At 40.4% G+C, this 16,381-nt stretch overlaps 1 protein-coding gene across 1 annotated transcript; it reads left to right on the top strand.

Annotated features, from left to right (window-relative positions):
- The first annotated feature begins 10,084 nt into the window (after positions 1-10,084).
- Positions 10,085-15,267, top strand: LOC118556091 (radial spoke head protein 3 homolog). The gene is made up of 8 exons (XM_036147478.1): positions 10,085-10,313; positions 13,175-13,256; positions 13,329-13,470; positions 13,551-13,696; positions 13,801-14,004; positions 14,347-14,509; positions 14,619-14,705; positions 15,047-15,267. The coding sequence occupies exons 1-8, from the start codon at positions 10,204-10,206 to the stop codon at positions 15,124-15,126; spliced, it is 1,014 nt and encodes a 337-aa protein (XP_036003371.1). The 5' UTR covers positions 10,085-10,203; the 3' UTR covers positions 15,127-15,267.
- The last annotated feature ends 1,114 nt before the right edge of the window (positions 15,268-16,381 follow it).

The following is a 16,381-nucleotide window of genomic DNA, read 5'->3' as shown; positions in this document are numbered from 1 at the left end:
CGTTCACCAAACGAACGTCCAATCAGCGTTGGCTTTGAGGCGGGTTGAGGTGTGACGCAACGAGAAGCGCGACAGTTCAGTTTAAAGAACATGGCGGCTTCAGCTGATGAAACTAGTGTTAGCATGGCTATCAAGCAAGTTTTATCGGAATTACAGAGTATTTCTTTGCTGAGCTAACGAGCCTTTACCTGCAGCAGCAAGAGTAGCTTGGCTTGTGGTTGTGTTTTCGTCGTCGCTCGTAACAGAGTGACGAGGAAGCATGTTGACGAGTACGTCATATGCTTCGTTGATCTGATTGGTTTATTTGGCTTGTCTATCACCAACATAGGCCAATCAGCTAACCAGTATTTTCGCCCCTTCCCAAAATTACTTCAACGGAAGGTTTCCAGATGGATATGCAAAGCAAATCTATCTGGCGGCGTCAGGTTACTGATATCTGGCACCAGTCAGACATTTTCATTTAAAAAACATGCTGCTCACTGGGTCTTTTGTAGAACGTCATCTGTAAATCCAAGAGATGGTTATGCATTAAATCCCAGTGAGTCGGCTCTTTCTGAAATATAAAGGCGCTTTCTTCCAGATTCTGATAATTGGCTTTAAGTCATCCTCCTTATGTCCAGGTGCCTAAATGCCTAAATTCTGCCAGATGATTGGCTGGTTTGCAATTTTTTGCAACAGGAACAAAGTGGCCAGCGAGTTAATCTTTATCTCTTGTATTTTCAAGATGCTGTTCTTTCATATTATATATGAATATATTTATTTTATCTTGTGCTAATGAAAAACAGCTGAATCGATCTGACAATGGAACGTCTAACCATATGTTTATTCTGCATTTGAATATTTTATCTTTTACTCTTCTCAATGTGAGTCACTGTGCACGTGTTTGTTAACAGGCAACCTTCGATGGTGCAGTGCCGCCATACAGAACGTGTCCAAAAGCTCTTGACAGCGAGCTTTGTTACGGCTCAGCTTACTGTGACCACTTATTGATAATGAAGGCGGCAGAAGTACACACAGAGGCATGAGTGCTCAGCGGGACGAGCTGCTCAGTAATCAACAATGTGAGCATGTCCTGCAGTAAATATTGTAACAATGCTCATGTAAAGTGTGGGTTCAGCAAAGTAAATGGGGACACAGTGTGTTGACTAAGATAATTGGGGGCACAAGGACTTTAATGTTGTATCTGGATAGAAATGTTGTGAAACACGCTATATTTTCAGATATACACTCCTGTTTGAGAGAGTGCCATTTTCCCTCGGTTGATTGAGGTATTGTTTTTGCTAAGCTAAGATGCAGGCAAATGTTATAAACTTTGAGAGCTGGTTTAATACCATGAATGAGAAGGATGACTCTTCAGTGTTCCTTATCACCACTTTACACAGAACAATGTGGACCATTAACCTGGAAAACCAGACTGATAATGGGCAGCAATCTCAGTTCTACCCATTGTCAATGCTGCTCCCATCAAATCCGTTTGGGCAAAGGAGGGACATTCAGAGAAAAAAGAAGGAAAAGAAAAAACAAAGAGAAAAAAAAGAAAGAAAAGAAAAAAGAAAGAGAAAAAAAAGAAAGAAAAGAAAAAAAAGGGAAAAAAGGGGGGAAAAGGAAAAAAAAGGAAAAAGAAGAAAAAAAGGAAAAAGAAGAAAAAAAGAGAAAAAAGAAGGAAAAAAAGGGAAAAGAGAGAGAGAGCGAAAAAAAGGAGGGACATTCAGCAGTACTTTCCGACCTGATTGGGCGAAGCGACACCTCGTGCCCGCCCACCAAAGGTTGGCTTTAGCCAATCACGGCATTCAATGAAAATGGCGGAAGCAGCAGGTGCCATAAGAAACCACAACAATTTACATTGATCAGTGAGTGCTTATTTGGAAAGTGACACTCGTGAAAATCATGGATTGTGACTTAACAGATGTGATAGCAGCAGCTACGGGTGCGTCTTCCAGCGCTGCCATGTTTGTGTTGGTTCGGCTGAGGGCTCAGCAGCTATTGCAGTCCTCACAGCTGTATGTCCCGCCTTAAACCATGACACTGCAACGTGATTGGCCAACCCAATTTGGGAGGGTTCTCGAATGGTTGAGATGGGAGCGGGACAAGATGGATTCTCGTGCGTTTTTGAACAAAGTATTAAAAATAAATCAAAATGGTAAGTTTTAGATAGAGAAATACAGAACTCTAAAGTTGATAGTCATGTAAAGAAATGGCGTGGTTAGATTTTAATGAATAAACAGACTTTATGCATCACTGCTGATACCTTGATCTTTGAACTTTAATAGCATACAGCTCCTGTGATGAGAAGCTCATCACACGATTCCTCCACAGGCCAATTGTCCAGTTCCTTTGTGTCAGATAACTTTTCACCCTGGCAAGAACCCTGTCTACTTTTAAGACCAGGTTTAAAACTTTGCTTTTTGATAAAGCTTATAGTTAGACTGTCTTAGGTTATCCTGAGCTATCTCTGTAGTTATACTACAGGTTAATGCTGCTGAACGACGTAATGATCACTTTCCCTTACTCTGCTATATTCTCCTACTGCTCTCCAGTTTCACACTTCATGGTATTATTTCAGCTTTAAACTGTTTTTTTCTCTCTTCATAGTAGCTACATCTGACCTGGCATTATGTTTAGCTATGAAACTGTCCTGCGGGGGGTGGGGTGGGGGGGGGGGGGGGGGGGGGGGGACATCATTCGGGCTACTGCTGCTAACCCAACTTCCTGTTCTCCTTCTAGAGATGATTCAGTTGGCCCTGTCTTTCAGTGGTTAACCCTGTCTCCCTCCTAGACGTAGCTATTAGCTGAGCTTACTGGGTGTGCTCTCTTTCATCCTCTAGACTCAAAAACTGGCTCAGAGATTATCTGCTTAGTGGTGTTTCTCTCATTGATGAAGCCACTAACTACTAGCAAACTACTCTCATTAACTTTTTACCCTTTACTTTTTTTGTGTGCGTGTATTTTTTGTTTTCTCAAAGTCCTAGTCGGTCGTGGCAGATGGCCGCTCATACGTTGAATTCTGCAAGTCAGTCATTCTATGAAATCATCTGGGTTTCCTTAGATAGAAAATATTTAAATCAATTTGAATAATAAGCTTAATTTGACTGCATTTTTTGATAAGTAGGGTCAGCTGGAATGTACTTGACTTAAAATCGGTCTGTATGATTGGACTAAAAATACTTTTTTACTGTAAAGTGCCTTAATATGACACGTGTTGTGAATTGGTGGTATATAAATAAACTGAACTCATTTGAACTGACAAACCCTGGATGACCAGTGACCTGAAGGAACTGCTTAATCAGAAAAAAAGAGCCATCAAGAAGGGAGGCGGGTAAGGCAACGTGAAGTCAAGTTAAGAGACAGGAAGGGTACAGGAAGAAGCTGCAGAGCAAGCACCGGCAGAACACTATCAGGGATGTGTGGTCTGGGATGAAGAAGATCATTGGCTTCAAGCAAAAGGAGGATCGGAGCAATGGAAGTATTGACAGAGCAAATGAGCTCAACACACTCTTCAACGGGTTCAATTAAAGAACAAGTTCAGGATCCTTTTCTCATGCTCACAGCCTAACAAAAACCCCACCCTGGGTGTGTCGCCCAATGTGGCTGAAATAAAACAGTTCTGCACAGAGGAGTTGGTAAACTTCCTCCACAGTTGTGCAAAAGTCTCATTGCCAGTCATTACAAACAATTGATGGGAGTTGTTTCCTCCTTGGTGGGGCAAAACCAGGTAATAGATTTAGCAGGCAATTGCTTTTCTTGTCTTTGCAGGTTTATTTGAATAGCTTAATAGTTTTTTTTGATAATATGTCCTCCCTGTGCATGCCTCTGGGTGCTCGGGATTCCTCTCAGAGTCCAAAAACATGACTGTCAGGTTAATTGGTAACTCTAAAGGAATTAAGAATCTTTACTCTCACCACATGTTACCGTGGTGAATTGCTTTTTTTTTTTTTGACAGACACTGGCTCAGGATGTACATATACAGGAAGACCTCACAGACATAGTTTTCACCCTTGTATATATATATATATATATATATATATATATATATATATATATATATATATTCAGTTGACTGCACTGGCCAAACACACTTCCTGAGAAGCCTGAGCGTGAAAAATAGTCTTTAAGGTGTTAAGACTCATACCGGCTTATGAAACTCTGATGTCTGTCATTTTTTGATTATGAATTACTGTGCAGTTGCATAAACTAATCCCTCGAAACTCTTTCGATGATATATTCACACCTGCAGTAAATCCTGTGCAGTATTCTTCAACCTTCATATAAAGAACTCTGCAATCAGACATTAGTGAGACATTAAAGTGTGTAACTACGCATTAAAAGCAGTGTCATTGTAACGTGTCACAAACACAATCTTCTAAGCAGAGAGCGATAGCCCAGTCCGCTTCAGCTTTCTGAGAAAGCACAGCCAGTGTTGGGCCTTCTTCACCAGGTGGGACGTGTTCACAGTCCAGGAGAGGTCTGAGGAGATGTGAATGCCCAGTAACGTTATCCTGTCCACATGCTCCACCACCTCCCTCTGTACGGGATTACATCTTTGGTTTTGCTGGTGTTCAGGATCAAGTTGTTTCTGGAGCACCACTCTGTGAGATCTCAGACCTTCTCTCTGTAGTGGGTCTCATCATTGTTTGCAACGGTGTCGTCTGCAAACTTCACCACCGTGTTTGTGGGGTGGACAGCAGAGCAGTCCTGGATGAAAAGGGGTGAAGAGAACAGGGCTGAGGACACAACCCTGCAGGGATCAGTGGGGCAGATGTGCATTTCCCTCTCCTCACCACCTGGTACCTGTTGGCGATGAAGTCACTGGTCCAGGAGCAGAGAGGTGCGGATAATCCCGGGTTTCGGAGCTTCAGAGCCATCATGTCTGGGAGCATGTGTGACGGGCTGTAGGTGAATTTTTCTCACTCTACTGATTTCTACTGTTCTCCAATTTTACATTGTATTACATTGAAATGACTGTTGTCATTTCAGCTTTTAACTTTTTGCTCTCTCTCTTTTTCTTCATAGTAGGTACACCTGGTCTGGCGTTCTGTTAACTGTGACATCATCCAGAGAAGACGGCTCACCCGCTACTACCATCTAATGTAGAACAGATTACTAGATCAATGTGTGCTTCTGTGCTTGTTTGTCTCTCTTGTTGTGTCTCTGCTCTGTCTTCTCTAACCCCAGTCGGTCGAGGCAGATGACCGTTCATACTGAGCCCGGTTCTGCCGGAGGTTTTCCTTCCCGTTAATGGGGAGTTTTTCTTCCCGCTGTCGCTTCATGCTTGCTCAGTATGAGGGATTGCTGCAAAGCCATGTACAATGCAGACGACTCTCCCTGTGGCTCTACGGTTCTCCAGGAGTGAATGCTGCTTGTCGGGACTTTGATGCAATCAACTGGTTCCCTTATATAGGACATTTTTGACCAATCTGTATAATCTGACCTAATCTGTATAATATGATTGAACTTGATTTTGTAAAGTGCCTTGAGATGACATGTTTCATGATTTGGCGCTATATAAATAAATTGAATTGAATTGAATTATAGACAATGGATGGATGGATTTGGAAGAGTCGAAAATGTCAAAAAGGAAGAAATCTGTAAGAGGACAAATGCCTTTTCACAGCATTGCAGGTTCTTCCGTTCTGGTTGGACTGTGGATTTTATAACCGAGTAATAATTGAATAAATAGTAAGCATGATTTGTTGAACCCTGTTTTGAAACTCGCTCTCCAGCTCAACCCTGTTGTACTAATGTTTTGACCTCTGGCTCCAACTTGGCAATAACCCAACACTGAACCTGGGCAACTAACAACACCTCAGTGTCAGAGTCTCTGCTCACCCTGCTTCTTTTACCCTCCTGAGACCCTGCGTCCACATACGGGGACATTGCATATTTGCCTCTCTGCCTCTAATACTTAATTTTTTTCAACTTTAACCCACTGGCCTCATTAGTAGACACTCCCAGCATCCTCTAGTGGTAACATGATAATACTACACTCATTTGAATGAAAACAAGATGGCGGGGATTCCAGTGAAAAGCTTCTACAACAACTCTCGTGACAAAAATGGCCAAGGTAAAAATCCAAATAATATTTCATGTTTGAAACCAGTGTTTTTATGCACAATTATATCTTTAGCTTCAAAAGACATGCAAATTTGAAAAAAAAAATCTACAGTAGCAAAGCACAATGTCTGTAAAGATAACGTACTCATTTGAGGACATCGGGGCTATATTTCGTTATTGATTGTGCCATGTGGTTGGATAAATGTGGGAAAGTTTACAGATATAAATGGTTGTTGTAAGTTATATTTCATCCCATATTTTGATTAGATGAATATGGAAATATTTAAAACTATTCACAAGTAGCTATAATATGTTCTTGCTAGTAGTAAATTTTCCAACCAAAAAATTAGCTAGCAAGCTAATTTTTTGGTAAGTCTATATAGACTAAATAGACCAGTAAGTCTATTTTGGATATCCAGACTACTTTTTACAAAGGTTTTCTGTTACTTGGCTATATATATGGGTAGCCATCCCAGTTGCATGAAATACTCTTTGAAATACCTTCTTAGTCCTTTGTTTTATGGCCAAATGTCTGAAATAAACTGGATTTATATGTTTCAGCCAATCATGTCTTTGTTGTGTCATTTGCGAATATAGACCCAGTGTCCTCATATGAGGACATCATTTTTTTCAAAAACTATTTATGGCATCATGACAGAGTTTAGTTTTTAAACTTATTAGGTCTTACTAATCCTATGTAACTTGTAAATTCAAAAAACAAACTCCAAATAAAAGCTCGGGTCTCAGGAGGTTACAGCTTTGATGCACCTTCACACCATTTTTACAACCACTACTTCCCCTTCTTTGCAGGTTTTATGTTTTAATCAGTGCATCATATAGGTTTTTCTTTAGTGTCCAAGATAAGAACCACTGTCACGGCGATAAAACTCATTTTGACGTCAGCCTGGAAATTTCCTCTCTGTGTTTAAAGAGCGAGCAGAGAGTTTGGACCTTTAGGTCGTGTGAGGGGAATTTCAGACTAGGAAAACCAAAACATCGGGTGAACGTGTGGAAGCTTGCCCCTGGTGGTTACATAATATTGTGTCTGTGGCTAATGAGAACAGGCTAATACAGGGCAGTGGCGATTTGGGGCCGCTGAGGCATGAACAATGCTTTGCGCACAAAGGGGAGCGAATCCTGGCTCCTAACAACCCAGAACCCCTTCACTTACATGTCGCTGCAGCTATATTTAGCCATGCATTGTGAATATAAAACGTTTTCAGGGCAAAGTTATGTAATGACAGTATTAGAAAAATTTGTTTGGCAAAATCAAGATCCAGATTGTATTATTGATAGGCCCAGTTTTGACGTCACTCTCACAAAGCTGTGACCTTTCTCCAGCCGCACAGTTTAGGGCTGGATTCTGATGTCCTACTTTTCTCTGACACTTTCTTTTTTTTTTTCTTTTTTTCGGTACATACGGCTGAGAATGCTGCCTGCGGTTTGGCGTCGTGTCGAGCTGAGTTTCAGGTTTTTGCTAAACACATCACGCCGGCCACAGCTTGTTGTTGGCAGTGAGAAAAACAAATCTGTTTTCAAGTGTGCTCTCAGGCTTTGCTCGTGCAACCCCAGTGCACCATGAACAGTTGTTGTTGCACATACAGCCTGGTTTGTACTTAAATTGGGTTTTATCATAATGTAACCAGGAAGACAACGTGAGTATGAACGTCTAAACCGATTACGAGCTTTCAAAGGGAAACCTTTCACCTCCATACCTTAGGTGATGTGTAGGTGTCCAACAGGAGGATGACTTTTCACCTGTTGGCTTTATATCCAGGATGTGGTGATTGCATCAAAAGGTTATTCTCAGAACGTCTGTGGTGTCTTTCTGTCCTAAAGTAAATCTGTCTTAGGAGAGGAAAGCTGTCAAAAAGCTGTCAAAACAAGAAGAATATTTACTTCAGTGGCTCTTCTAGACTTACTTTTTCACCCCTGGATGTTCACCTGAACCACGAGAAGTTGAGTTGATTCATCGTTTGGAAACAAGACATAAATGTCTGCCACAGAAAATCTGCTGCTATGAAGTACTGATAATAGAAGAATGTTGTGCAATGCATTTATTTCCCTTTTAATTTGTTGCTATGGTGATGTGCAAAATGTTCCTAACCCTTGAACATTTTCTCATTTTGGCACACGAAGAACTTCTGGGACACTGCCACAGGAACATGCGAAAAACACCTGGCGTTCAGAGACAACTCCTGTGAAGTAAGGATCAGACAAACATCTATGGATGATCTTTAAATGGGTTGGCAGGGGAGACGACGTGTAGCACGCCGTCGTTAGAAAGGAAGAGTCCGAGTACGTGACTAACAGCCATAACAAAGCCAATATTTGCCTTTGTATGAACGCAACGCAGGACGGCACCATCTTTGTTGTTAATTGTGAGAGTGAGGCACATGAGGGTCACAGAGAGAGGAAAAGCAACGACAACATCATTTCAGAAAAGATGTGGTTTGCATGTACACACAGAAACATGAAACCAGTGTTTTGTAATATATCCACTCTAGGAGCTCTTTTCAAAAACGATCCGTTACAGGCTCCCAAAACGGCGGATTCGTGCGGACGCACAGCTTAAACGACGAAATATCTTTGTAGATACTTAATCCCGTTTCCGTGTGGACAGGACCTAATCTCGGTATAAAAGCAGACTATTGAAAGGAATAGAGAACCAACAACGTCTTAAGATCAAGAATCCATGCAGACAGGTCAGGGAGGAGGCTGGAGAAATTGAGAGCAGGGTTAAGTTATAAAACAATATCCATAGGCTTGAACATCTCACCAACCACTTTTCTGTCATGAATTGTGGTCGAGATGGACCAAAACCCCCAAAACACATGCAGCAGCCATCCTGGATATTAATATCAGCGACGAACTGAAACCTCCAACTTTCTTTGTCAAAAATCTCACTTCCATAAGTGTTTTGTGTGATTTCTTTTTCTGACCTGGAACTTAGATCTTCTGCTCCAAATCAGAGTGAAAACTCACATCTGAAAATTGTATAACACTTGTGTTGACCATGTGACAGTTATTGTAAAATCCCGATGGGATTTGCTGATTCCAGTGGTTTTATTTACTATTAGAAATACAAGACAAAATAAAGCATTTCTTAATAAATGTTTGACTCAAAAAGCAAAGAAACACATTCGTTGGAATTGTGTAATGATAATAATAATAATAATAATAATAATAATACGTTTTCATATGTACATTTTGAAATATTTGCTGTTAGATTCCTTGCCTGTGTTTCCCTTTTTTTTCTGTTCATTATTCTCCTCCCCTCAGCTCATCTGTTTTAATTAGTCTCAGCTATTACTCATCTCTTCCTGTTACCTTGATCTTTTTCTGCCTCACTTTTCTCCCTGCCTCAGAATATATTCTCTTTAATTCTCCGTGTTCCTGGCTGGTTTCTTCTGTTAACTTTGTGCTTCCTGTTGCTCCGTTTGTCTGCCTGATATTCTCGGCCGTTCTCCTCATGGTTTGTGTCTTAGTCTTGTTCCAGTTGTATGTTATTCTTCGTTACGTCATTGAAAAGCCTTACGTTTGTCTGAATATGGGCCGGCCCGGCATAGCCTCCCTAAGCATGACATCAATCTCCTGCAACTGTAGCCATCTTTTTATTAAATCTCATTTGCTCTTTGAAATTTTCTTTACCTTAATACAAACTTCTTAATTTTATTTTACAATAAAATATTTGCCAAGTAAAAAATATTTTGTCCTTTACTTTGGTGCTAAAGTGTTTCATTTTGTTTAACTTCAAAATGAATAAAAAAAAATAACAGGCTACACAGCCATTTGAAATAGCTTTATCAATGAATGTATCATTTTCCAGCTAACTAGCATTCTAAAAATAATATTTTAATAACAGTCATATCAGAGTAAGTTGAAACCAACGCACATGACATCGTTTGCACTTCAAATACTAACATTTTTTTTGTTCTGTCCCTATCAAATAATCCTACTAATAATAATTTTAAAAAAAGAGTTCGCTTCAAAGTGGAAGTGACGTAACGTCCGCTTTGTTTTACTTCCTGGAGACGGTTGCTACAACCGTTGCGCACTCGCCAGCTTCTAAACGGGCGCATTACTCACCGATATTCAGCGCTATTTTGAGCTGCAGCCCAGTAAAGGACGTGTGGGGACGCTTTCTGAACCATGGCTCTCCCTTCTTACAGCCACAGAGACCCAAACGGAATGTACACTTTCTCAAGTCGGCCCAGACCCGTTGAGACCCGCTCCAAATACAGAGAACCTGCGCCCGAACAGTACGTTTCTCTTTGAACTGCTTTAGCTCAAAGGATCAAGCTGTAAACGTGTTGCTATCATTGCGTTAAATGTTAATAAGCTTGCAGTGAGATGTACATTTAAACCACTTTAGCACACCTGTGTAATAAAGAGGTTCCCAACGGTGGGGTCGGGTGCTCCCTGCGGGCCACAAAACACCAAAAACAGGGTCCAGAGATGATTTCAGAATTTAAAATGTGTTTAAAAATGTGACCACAGCATACATACGTTTTCTGTAGTTTATAAATGAGTCAAAAATAGCTAAAAAGTAATAAAACATTTCCTTAGTCTGTTTTTGATGTTTTCAAACTATTGTTTTATTACTTTAAGTAAAAACAATGAATAGAGCCTGGAATCTCTATTAAGTGTGGGACAAAGCTAAGGTATGAAACGTGCATATTTTACAGTAGATTACCGTAGAAATTAAATAGCATGTTTAGTATTTTTTTCAGCACAAAACAGGATTTTTTTTTTTAGTCTGTCAGATTTTTGTTGATTTTCTTTTTTCAATTCAATTCAATTCAATTTTATTTATATATCGCCAATTCATGAAACATGTCATCTCAAGGCACTTTACAAGGTCAAATTCAATCATATTTTACAGATTGGGTCAGATTATATAGTTTGGTCAAAGGTTTCCTATATAAGGGAACCCAGTTGATTGCATCAAAGTCCCGACAAGCAACATTCACTCCTGGAGAAGCGTAGAGCCACAGGGAGAGTCGTCTGCATTGTCCTTGGCTTTGCTGCAATCACTCATACTGAGCAAGCATGAAGCGACAGTGGAAAGAAAAACTCCCCCTTAACGGGAAGGAAAACCTCCAGCAGAACTGGGCTCAGCATGAACGGTCACCTGCCTCCACTTTTAAGCATTTCAATAAGAAATAATCGCTTTACCTTTAATTTCTCCTGCCTAGTAATAAAATGCCCTTATCTCAATGCAAATCCCTTAAAATGTAAGGACGTTTCAAACTTCAGTTGCTAACTTCATTTAAATACATGAAAAAAAACTATCATTACTACAGTGCTGCGTTAAAAAAAAGACCTGTCTTGTCACCCAATGCCGCAGCCACCTTGACCAACCCTTTGTGATAACTGTGCAGAGGATCCTACATTGTTGTGGACAGAACATTGTTGCAGAATTGTTTTATTTCAGCCTCAAGCTTCAATTACCTGTTTAAGATCAAGCAAGAAGTGAACTTTGCTGGTGTGCTTTGGCTCACCCCCCCTGCTGCATAGGCCAAGTAAACTGCAGTTTAAGGTCACAGGCTGGTGAACAGACGTTCTCCTTCAGGATTTTCTGCAAGAGAACAGTATCCAAGGTTCCCTCAAATATATCAAGTTGTCCAGATCTGTAGGAGGCAAAGCAGCACCACAAAGTTACTTTAGTTCTGCCATGTTTTAGTTTCATTTACTGGTATTCTTTATCTGAAATGCTGTGCTAAACCGGGGATACTACATGATTATTTTGTCCAAATTGTTTAAAATTGCTAAGGATGGAATCGGAAAGTATGCACTGATAATCGACCCAGCTTGCAAATGCTTGTTGCCGACAGCCAATGAAAATGAGAGGCTGGGACACAGCAACAGTTGTGACCCAATGAAAAAAACAAAAAAAAAAAAACTTTGTTTGTAACTATTTAACATAAAAGGCCACTGGGCATAATACAAGCTATCAACTAACTAATTACTACCATGTAGTGATAAGAAAACAAACAAACAAACAAGAGATATAATCTGATATTTCAGACTAAAGTTCAGTAAATAATGAAGGCGTTAATAAACCACACATAATCATTAATACATTGAACATCAAAGTAACGGGACCCAATTAAACAAACTGATATTTCTGAAAGAAATATTTTCCACAAAGGATAAACTTTCTTTTATACTTTCCTAATATTTATTTACACTATCCAGTCAAAAAATTGCATTGTTGTGTGTTAGGATATACAATTTTTTTTAGGTTACATGCCACCTTGACAGTCATTACAAAACCTTACAAATGCACAACCCCAAATACGTGTACCAGATTCTCAAGCTGACAAAGAAGACGGTTGACACCATCCAAAAAAATGAATAAATAAAATGTTTTTATAGGTAAACAACATATTTTAAATTGCGGCTTAATCATGTTATGGGGAAGTGTAATATAAACCGCCTGAATTTTGAAAATATCTTGTATTAGCGCCACCTGCTGGTTGGTTAGGATGTTTGTTCCTTCAGACTGTCGCAGTCAAGAGAGTTTCCACAAAGAACTGATGCTCAGCTGGTGTAGGTTGGTCTGAAAAACCTTCCGTTAGATCAGCAGTGGCTTTAACCTTGGAGGCCATTTTTGTCAAGGCTCTCTCAGTTTGTTGATTCAACTCTTTGATGTGCTCTTGGGAGTAATTTTGGTAGACCGGCCACTCCCGCAAAGGTTCATCACTCTTCCGTGTTTTCTCCATTTCTGGATGAGGGCTCTCACTGAGGTTCTCCCGTATCCCAAAGCTTAGGGAAGGGGCTTTGGAACAGTTTCCAGACCGATAGATGTCCTTGAATTTGTTCAGCCTGCTTCGTGTTGTCAGGCAGGTTCCGTCAGGCGGTAATCCGACCTGGCTGTGAAAATTTGACTCGTCACTTGTGAAATCATCAAATAAGAACTACATTTAAATGTGACGAAAATCAAAAACGAACAAAAAAATTGGTTAAAAAAAACACAACATTTCACAGTCGGCAAACATAAAGCACTTCAAAACCTCCACCAGTATTTCAATATGACGTTACATGAATCAGTTTCTCTCCTTGTGAGACTAATTTACAACAGTAAACCGCTAATCGCATCCTTTTGCTGCTAACATAGGACCCAACGGCAGTATGGAAACATTATGTATGACCGTCGAGTTGTCAGAGGAAATTCCCTCGGCCAGCAGCCAAACCCAAGAGTACGTATGAAACATCTGTTGCTCTCCGTTTCTACACTGCTGTGATGATCTCGCATCTCCCATTGTCAGCAGACCGAACAATCCGACCCTGCTGCGGTCCAGCGGCAGCAGGCGTTAAAAAGGAGAGCTATTGCGCGGAGACAGGCCAGGGAGCAGCTAAGAACCAAGACTCCCGACGCTCTGCAGGGTAGACAACATGTCGACGTGCAAACAGGTGAATGCTTTTCTCATCAAGTTGTTTTACCGTGTGCTTTTTGAGCCCCGAGATTAAAATACTATTCCCTTTATTTCCAGAGCTTTACCTCGAAGAACTGAGCAACATCATTCAAACTACGGACATTGAATGTCAGACCGACGATTTCATGGACAGACCAGCGACTCCGCTCTTCATTCCCGCCAAGTCTGGGGTGGATGCTGAAACCCAGATAGAGGAGGGAGAAGTGAGTACTTTGAGTGAAAATCCAGTAAAAATAGCCTTTGCATACTGATAGACAGTAACTAGAGGGTAAAAGAAATGAAGCCTGAACAGAAGTCTCCTCTGCAGCTGTTTGACTTCGACCTGGAGGTGCAGCCTGTCTTGGAGGTCCTGGTGGGGAAGACGATTGAACAGTCCCTGCTGAGGGTGATGGAGGAGGAGGAGCTGGCCTGCCTGAGGACCCAGCAGAGGGTCTTCCAGGAGCTCCGAAACAACGAGCTGGCAGAGGTCCAGCGTCTGCAGGAGCAGGAGAGACGCCGCCGAGAGGAGAAAGTAAGAGAACAAGGAGCGGGGATTATTTTAAGCACTCAACACTCTCAACCTAATTTTTTATTTTATTTAATGCTATATTTGAATTCTCACAGTAGCATGGACAGCAGTTTGGAGAACTTGTGCAATCAGCAATTGCACAATAAATATTAATATATCTTTTATGGTCTGTGGTTCTGGTTTGGTGTATTTGCTGAGGTTGTCAAGGACACTGTCATCAAATCTAATCTGATCGACACTTTTCTTAGAAATCGTTTTCTCTACATGGCCTTCTTTGCCTGTATTTGAACTATCACACTGAGAAAAAAAATTAGATGTAGAAACAATGTTTGCTTTTGCTTCCAGGAGCGTAGAGTTGCCCAACAGAAGGAGGCGCTGATGAAAGAGCGGGAGACGGCGGAGAAGATCGCCGCCCGGGTGTTCAGCCAGCAGTACCTGGCTGGGCTCCTCCCTTCAGTCTTCACCTCTCTGAGAAACCACGGCTACTTTTATGACTACGTGGAGAAAGGTGAGCCTCTTCAGCCTTCGCCGTTCTACCGCAAGAGGGCGTTGCTGCTTTACTCTAATCACATTTTTGTTACTCTGTTTTCTTTCAATTTCGGCTTTTAATTTCGCAGACATTGAGGTAAATTTTCTCCCGTGGCTCATGGCTGAGGTCAACAACCAACTACAGAAGAGATACACTGCAAGAGAGCTGCTGGACAGTAAGCTACTCAGATTCTTCTACATGTTTTCAACCTTTAATTTGTCACAGCTTTATTTATTTCTCCCGATTTGTTATCCTGAAAAACAGGAATACAAAACGATCTGAGATTGCAAAGTTTATTCTACTCTTTTATTTAGTGTCTGTTATCATTTTTGCAAAGGCCTCAGAAGTTAGTTAACAAGCATTAGGGAGCAAAATTATACCCTTTTAGTTACTGCCATCTACTGGTAGTTGCTTAATATTACACAGATCGCCTGTGCTGCCGGTGGAAAAGTGTTATGGAAAATGTAGCTGAGCAAAATGCGTCTTAAAGATGGTCCTCTTATGTGTCTGTTTCAGCCATCATCTATGAGGTCACTCAGAAAAGGCTGGAGGAGTTCAGACGTCTGGAGACCGATCAACAGAGCTCTGATCCATGAAAAGACCTGCGGAGCAGCAACTGTTCCCATTACAAATAAACACGTTTTTATTAACCCAGCTCCCAATGACCAGTGTTCATATTTCCTCATTATTCAATGTGCTGTCAAATAAAAAGCATTGAATGCAGTTCACACAAACTATATTGTCTGAAGAAGGTTTATACACGTTGGTTGTTATTAGCTTTCATTTAGAAAATCCCTTTAGGTGTAAATATAACTTTGAATAGCTTTTAAATTTGGGGCCACATTTTTATCAGAGTCCTCTTCTTTATTTGTTTTTCTTGCTCCAGGATTTTTCAAAAATGATCTATTCATATGTTCATAAAAAGTTAAAGAGAGTTATTTAAGAGTTAGCCAAATTTCTCCAATTATCTCATCAGAAGGCGGGGTCTGCCTGCAATTACGTTAATGTGCTAAGTGCACCTATATAAGCTGTAAGAGAGGGAGAAAGAAGTCAATCTTTTGTTTTAGCAGTGATCTTGAAAATTGCAGCTCGGCCTTTTTTTAAAACATTTAACCTGAAATGACTTAGCACAAAGCTTAAAGTATCATATTGTAAAGTTTTCTAAAACATTGCTATACTAGAAGAAATATCGCCTTGTCTTATGCCATTTTTTCAAATTGTGTGACACCAATGATTGTTTCTCTCAGGTATGTAATATAATTGTTATAACCTTTATCATTAGGAATTGTTGACATTTTAAAATGCTCTCTGGCGGTGGCTGCCTCCTATTCAAGGCATCTCACTATTATCTATTAATGTATTGGTTTTAAAGAGTCGTGGATGACATTGGCTCAAGATAAGCGTTGTTTTTTTAAACTGTTTTGTCTATATTGGTGGTCTCCAAACTTTTTAACAATGTGTGTAAAACTTTCAAACTTAAAGGGTTTGTGGGTGGGCCACAAAAACGTGACTTTTATTTCGGGAAAAGACCAAAAATAAAGCTGTTTGTTTTCACCTGGCAAGTAAAGTGACAGTAAACTAAATCTACCACATATCTAAAATAAACATAACATTGGGATGGGTAAATCAGTATGGAGTGGAAGCATAAAAGGAATCTGGCATGCTTTTCCTGTCTAAAAATGACCAAAAATAAACCATGGCCAAACAATTCCCATAAATTTTGGGTTTGATGGTTTTCTATTAGCTTTCAGCAGATGTGTTACGCTGTGTTATTCTCAGCAACAAGAACACTGACCTCCTCGTTCAAAAACTCTCAATTAATAAAATAGAAATAGTTGCATCTCACACTTT

Source organism: Fundulus heteroclitus, chromosome 15, assembly GCF_011125445.2.
Source record: "Fundulus heteroclitus isolate FHET01 chromosome 15, MU-UCD_Fhet_4.1, whole genome shotgun sequence".
In the NCBI taxonomy this organism is placed as follows: domain Eukaryota; kingdom Metazoa; phylum Chordata; class Actinopteri; order Cyprinodontiformes; family Fundulidae; genus Fundulus; species Fundulus heteroclitus.
The sequence above is the reverse complement of the archived record's forward strand: the minus strand, read 5'-3'. Positions and strand labels throughout refer to the sequence as shown.